The sequence below is a fragment of the Echinops telfairi genome, unplaced genomic scaffold (assembly GCF_000313985.2).
Source record: "Echinops telfairi isolate 266 unplaced genomic scaffold, ASM31398v2 ScPeMD7_5592;HRSCAF=6446, whole genome shotgun sequence".
NCBI classification, from domain to species: domain Eukaryota; kingdom Metazoa; phylum Chordata; class Mammalia; order Afrosoricida; family Tenrecidae; genus Echinops; species Echinops telfairi.
The window spans coordinates 23,942,953-23,949,168 of NW_022109491.1; the positions used below are offsets into that span (position 1 = coordinate 23,942,953).

At 56.5% G+C, this 6,216-nt stretch overlaps 1 protein-coding gene across 4 annotated transcripts; it reads right to left on the reverse strand.

Moving 5' to 3' along the window:
- Positions 1–5,673, reverse strand: BPIFA3 (BPI fold containing family A member 3). Of its 4 annotated transcripts, none has more exons than XM_045295547.1 (7): positions 5,571–5,673; positions 4,869–5,019; positions 3,318–3,425; positions 2,476–2,622; positions 1,259–1,343; positions 624–793; positions 1–232 (listed from the first exon to the last, which is right to left on the reverse strand). In XM_045295547.1, exons 1-6 carry the CDS (start codon positions 5,647–5,649, stop codon positions 626–628), a joined length of 738 nt encoding a protein of 245 aa, XP_045151482.1. In that variant the 5' UTR covers positions 5,650–5,673; the 3' UTR covers positions 1–232; positions 624–625. The 4 variants fall into 4 exon arrangements, with proteins under 4 accessions (XP_045151482.1, XP_030742938.1, XP_045151484.1 ...); XM_030887078.2 differs by having other exon boundaries at positions 5,419–5,661; XM_045295546.1 differs by lacking the exon at positions 1–232 and adding an exon at positions 454–504 and having other exon boundaries at positions 5,419–5,661.
- Positions 5,674–6,216: the final 543 nt, after the last annotated feature.

The following is a 6,216-nucleotide window of genomic DNA, read 5'->3' on the forward strand; positions in this document are numbered from 1 at the left end:
TTCTCCTGCGCTAGAGGGACTTTATTGGGGGGAAAGGACAAGAAGTCCACATGACCTGTGGTCAAGGTTTTCAGGGACAGAGGAAGCCTCACTCTGAAGGAGACTTTCCGTTCCAGGATATGGCAGGTCCAAAATCATTGCGGACACCTAGAGGCTACTCAATTTGGCCGACGGAGGTTGGTCGGGTTCATGGCTGGTTGACTTTTTTTGAGGTAGAAGGTACCTTCTTCTTCTGCAGGAAGAAGGTAGCGCGTGAGTCACCAGTGTGTCTCCCCCTCCCATCCATAGGCCCACCCTGGAGAGACTCATCCTCCAGGCCAGCCAGAGGCCACGGCGAGGGCACTCACATCCAGACTCTTCCCGAACCATCTACAGTTATGTGCTTCCTTCCTGTCTTTCCTTCACTTGACAGTGAGCCCCATGAAGGCAGGGGCTGTATCATCAGCAACTGGAGTCCGAGTGGGCTCAGGTGCGGGGAGGAGCCAGTGGTTCCTACTGGGTTGGCTGGGAGATATTGGGACAAGCTCCAATCTCTGCTAACCTGAGGTTTGGGTGTATCAGGAAGGGTCCCTAGGGTGTCCTCACTCTCCCAGGGGGCAGTCTGGTCATCTGGAGTTGCTCACCGCTAAAGTGTTTTCAGAGCACGTGCTTCTGGCTCCGGGGGGAGGCACCTCTTCGAGCCACTGGCCATGCCCAGGCAGTCCTTCCTGTGTGGACACAGGCACTCCCCCAGCAGGCTTTTCAACAGTTTCACATCCAACTGTCTGAGGATTTCTTCCATCAGAGGACATACCTGGAGCACCAGCACAGAGAGAAACGTCAGGCCACGGGCTGGGCAGAGAAAGCTGGAGGGCCTGTGGTGGAAGGTTTTGACTGAACTAGAGGTCCCACAGGAATTGTGACCAGAGTGGCTCCCTTACATGGAACCCTGATTAGCGACTAGGTGTCATGCAGGCCACTCCTGCGCAGCGTTTCCCTGAATCCTTGCAGCAGCCCCATAAAGTAGCACTATGGTTGGCCGGTTGTGCCCGTGCTACAGCCGGGCAAGCAGGCACTTGGGGAGGCTAGGTGCCCCGCCCAAGGAGACACAGCCAGTAGATGGACGACGGCACTGTCATTTTAACTGATTCGACTTCCAAAGCCCAAGATGGAACTTGATCCTAACGGCCCACCTCTATGCTCAGATCCTCCAACTCTACGACGTCCAAGGGGATGCTCTTTCCACTCCCCCCCCTTGCCCCCTGTCCCCCAACGTTACCTGACTGGCTACGAGCTGCGGGATCACTTTCTCCAGGTTCTCTCGGAGCTTGCTGAGAACACTTTGCGTCTTTGGCGGGACATCCCTAGAGAGAAAGGCGGGTGCACAGAACAGATAAACACCAGACGCTGGCCCGAGGCCACCTGACAGGGCCATCTCGTCCCCACTCAGTCCTGCGTGAGGGGTGTCACTGCCGGCAGGTCGGAAGAGTAACTCAGAGAGGTGATGTGACTTGCCCAAGGTCACTTAGTAAGTGCTGATTGGATGAGCACGATGTCTGCAAGTGCCCCAGAGGTCACAGTCCCCCCCCCCCAGTGAACGCACAGGGGGAGGGGGTGAGGTGGGGGTGAGGTGGGGTGGGTGGGTCTAGGCACTCGGCGAAGTCTGAGGAGTACATGGTTGGGCCTCCGCCGAGGACTTCGCTGTCTTCGTTGGCTTGGGCTGGAGAGTGCCATCAGGTGCAGCCTTTGCCCTGGAGACATTCGCAGTCTGCTGAGGTGGACAGACTCGGTCAGCTCATCGACAGCTCTTCGTATTCTCTAGTCTGTCTGTCTTGCTCAGCAGCGTGGCCCTCGCATCGAGCCCAGCTCCGAGTCGCCTAGGAGCTCAGCAAGCCGTCGTTGACTGAATGCGGTGGGAGAGTTGGAGGGAAGGAGGGAAGGGCACTCCAGGCACAGGGATTGTCATGGGCAAAGGCAAGGTAGAGTGAAATCCAGGACGGCCTGATGGATGAGTCGGCCCTTCAGTGGGGCTGAAGCTCCAGGCAGGGCGACACCTTGGAGGCTTGGACAAGGGGCTAGGGCTTGGCCCTGTCTCTGCATGAGGAGGTTACTTCTTGCTGAAGGGGAAGGGATGGAGTGGGGGAGGTGAGCTCTGCATCAGGGAAGCCCTGGAGGAGGTTCCAGCATTGGTCCAGGCAACTAGCTGACCGATTCAGGGCAGTGATCAGCAGGGAGGAGCAGCGGGTTGCCGGCGGTCATGGATGAGAGCCAGTGAGAGGGGGTTGGCAGAGAGGGAGAAGAGTCTGGCTCCGGATAAGATGGCGGGGCCATCACTGGGATAGAGGTGTGGGAGAAGCAGCAGATCCCAAGGGAAAGGGTAAGGTGTGTTTGGGCCAAAACTGGAGGTGGCTGGAGAAATGAGGCTGAGGTTAGAGTGGAGAGGAAGGGGGCCCAGGGCTGGGGGGTGGGGGAGCAGGCCACAGTGGGGGGGCTTACTCAATTAGGAGCATGCTAACACTGCTGGGCTTCACGCAGCAATTGCCTATCACCAGATCCCTCCGGCCAAACTCATCTTTCTGCAGCCAGAATTCCACAGTGAGGTCCATGTGTGTGCGCAGCGGTATGATCTTGCTATTGAAGGGCCTGGACAGGAGGAGTGGAGGAGGCAGGCAGGGGGAGGGGTGGAGGAGGAGACAGAGGAAGAGTAGGAGGAGGTGGGAGCAGCCAACATGAAGAGTGGTTCATTGGCATTGGCAAAGGCGGCCATGGTCCGCTGCCAGGACCTCTCATTGCCCTCTGAGCCCTTTCAACAGCCCAGTGAGGCTGTATGTGGCCCCGTGTGAAATCCTCCAGTCAGGGATTAAGGAGAAAACTGGGATTAGCCAGAGGGGCCTTTAGAAATTCGAAAGTTGAGAATTAATCTCAAGTTTCAAAACCTTTACCCGGCAGTAAATGCCCTCCTTTACCTCGGACCAAGGAGAGTTGGAACCAGAGGAGTGAAAAGTGTGACCAAGCAATCAGGCACCAAGGCATCATTCGCATGCTTCCCTCCTTTTAGAGATCAGGTAGATTTAAGCAAGCACACCTTTTCCTCCACTGTCTAACCATCTCCACCCATATTCAGTGGAAGAAACCAAGGCTCAGAGAGGTGAAGTGATTTGTGCAAGGGCACACAGCGAGGGTGGATGGAAGTCAGAATTGCAGCCAGGTTGGGTTCAGAAAGTCCTTCATTCCCAGTTTGCCCGGCTCTACCCTGTGCCCCCCACTCCCCGCCCACTCCTGGGGGTCCCCAGGGCAGAAGAGCAATCCTCAACGGGCCCTGCTTTCATAGGACTCACAGTCTAAATATCAAGTCAAATTCAAGTGCGATGCTGGCGGAGAACCACTCCTTATGGGAAGACATTTGAATCTCGCCGCAGTCCATGTGAACGTTGGTGATATTGATGCTACACAAGGGAGGACCAGGGGCCTTGAGTGAGTGAGGACCCTTGGACAGGCAAGGTCACTCAATGAGAGGTAAGCTGGCCTACAAAGAAACTCTAGCAATGGGAACCAATTCCCATTGGTTGTCTTACAGGTACATGGTCAAGAGCTCCCAGCTGGAGCCCTGGGCTGACAGCTCTCCCAGCATGCCACCGCCACTGTCAGTCCTACACACCGACTTATACGACCCACAGTCAGCTGTGAACAAGACCCCCCCACCCTCCGACGGAATCTCTTGCCCCAGGAAATAGTCCATCACCCACCTAGCCCGGGCCCCAGCCCGGGAGCTGACTTTGACTTCTCTGCACCCCTCTCCCTTCACCCAGCCCATCAGGAAATCTTGTCGGTTCCGCCTGCAAAATGATCCCATTTGGTCACTTTCGACCACTACCTTTTCTCTGACCTGGTCCAGGTGACCACCATCACATCCTGCTTGGTGATGGTCCCGTCTTGGGCTACCTGTGCCATCTTAGTCTCACTATGAACATTCGTTAGGAGTCAGAATTGACTTGATAGCAGTGAGTTTTGACTCATCGTGATAGGACATCCTGAGGGTGCTGTGGGCTAGACACTGGGCTGCTAACTACTAGGTTGGTGGCTCAAAGCCATCCGTTGGTTTGTGGGTGAAAGATGGGGTTGTCTTCTCCAGTAACCCTATACAGGGTTATTATGAACTAGGATCAACTCGATGCAGGGGGTTGTATGTTGTATGGTTTTGTTTTGTTTTTAACCAATCATTCTACGTCTATTAAGTCCCTGGGTGGTGCAAATGGTTGACATGACTGGCAGCTACCCCAAATACTAGTAGTTCCAATCCACCCAGCGTGGCTCGGAAGAAAGGTCTGGTGATCCGCTTCTGAAAAGTTGGTCCTTGGAAACACTGTAGCCCGTGGTTCTGTTCTGACAGATGTGAGGCTGCCGAGAGTTGGAGCCACTGGCTTTGGCTTTTGTGCCATCTGATGAAGAATTCTACACACGGTCCTGATCAATGAGGCCAACTCCCAGAGGGGACAATGGTTGCACTCAGACTGCTTAGATGCTTTGCCCCCTGAACACACAGCTTTCAAGCACTAGGGTGGGCCCCAGTCCTGGCTCGCTTGCTGCCCCAGAGTTTATCCAGGGGCTGCTCTGGGCACCTAGAATGGTCCAGATTTCCCCAGGTTGGCGGCAGCGTCAGGATTGGAAGCCAGACACGTTGACTCCTGAGCCTTCATTTCCATCTCCCTGCTGGACTGTCTCTCCCTGGAAGACCCTTTGAGTCCGGTTGGCTCCCCCACTCCCCCTCGCCCTGGCACTTCCTCTCTCCCTCCTTTCAACAGCCTGCCTGCTAGCTCAGCCCGCTGGGCCCTTTCTGTCCTTGATGCCTATGGGGTGCCCCAGGGTCCGGGTGGGCTTCTGGCTCTCACCTGTCTTCCTCCTGCTGCTGGAGGCCTGTGCTGCCGATGAGCCAACCCACCATGCCGGCCGGCCCATGCTCCGACGTGTTCAGGCTGCTGAGCAGTTGGAGGCTCTGGACCCGGCTCTCGGCGTGGAGTCTCGTGAGGCCTTGGGCAATAACTGAACACAGACACACAGTCAGTGGCCTGGCCCAGGGCTCCGGGAAGAGTGGGCTCTGCCGTTGGGAGACCTGGGCTTGTCCCTGCATGCATGGCGATCCCTGGGCTGTGAAATCACACCCTTGAGAAATTGATCAAAGGGCCCAGAGAAGCGCCAGCAGCCTCTGGCGTTTCAGAAGGAGACGTGCAGGGTTTCCTGTTTGCCTCGTGCTGCGCCTGCAAGGATGGGATATGGGACAAGGTGGGCATGGGGATCACAAAATCTCAAACAGAAGAGGAGCCTGGCAGTGACTCCTGGTGGTAATATCTGGAAAAAAAGAAGGACGACAAGATGGTGGGGCCCAGGTGACCTTCCCTCCTGTCCCTGAGGACAGCAGGCAGAGCAAGGACTGCGGCTTACTTCTTGCCAGGGTGGGCCTGCTCTCTAGGTGGGCCTCGGCCAGGCCTGACCCGGGCTGCTTGGGCAGGATGGACAGCAGGGGCAGCAGTCCCAGGAGAATGAGGGGCTTCCAGAGTGGGGGCATCTTGGGAGCCAGGAGGACCTCCAGGTACCAGAAAGGGTCAGCTGGGGCCCAGGCAGATGTCTGCAGCGCCGCTGGACGGGCTCATGGTTCTCTGCAGGAAATGGCATCCGAGGGAGTCAACAGTTGGTTGCTCTGGGCTGTGGCAGCCTCCACCAGGGTCTGCTCACATGGTGGGAGCATCAGGTGATGTCCGGGGCGGGACAGAGGCTGGGGCTCCACAGGGAGGCTTTGTTGCTGGGAGACACCCAACAGAGCCCACTGTTGGGTCATCCAGCTGCAGTCCTGTCCTGATGCAGACACAGGAGGGACACTGGGGCACACCAGTGAATCCATGAATGGGTGGATGGACGAGTCCAAGAGAGTGACTGGGCTCTCCCATTGGCCCAGGACTTTTTTAAGGGCCAGAGCATCCTTGACCCCCATTTGGATGTTTGCTTGCCAGAAACGAAATGCCAGTGAATGTTTCTTGAGGGACCGAATGACTGAGGGAAGGAGTGACTGAGGAGGGCTCATCTCTCCATCTTCCCCCAAACACCGTGAGTTTGTGGAGAACAAGGTGCAAGCCTCATTCAACCTCCTGTCTGTGGAGCCTTTACAAGCAGACGCCACTTACCTTTGAGTCGATGCTGATTCATGGCAACTCCGTAGGTACGAGTGGGACCGAATCTGCTCTG

Bases quoted from the DNA above. Each gene is read 5' to 3' on its own strand.
- BPIFA3 (XM_030887078.2), bottom strand. From the start codon at position 5,542: ATGCCCCCACTCTGGAAGCCCCTCATTCTCCTGGGACTGCTGCCCCTG. The intron at 5,020-5,418 runs GTAAGCCGCAGT...GTCTGTGTTCAG, and splicing joins CAGGCCCACCCTGGCAAGAA to TTATTGCCCAAGGCCTCACG. The intron at 2,623-3,317 runs GTGAGTCCTATG...CCTCCTGTCCAG, and splicing joins TTTGACTTGATATTTAGACT to GCCCTTCAATAGCAAGATCA.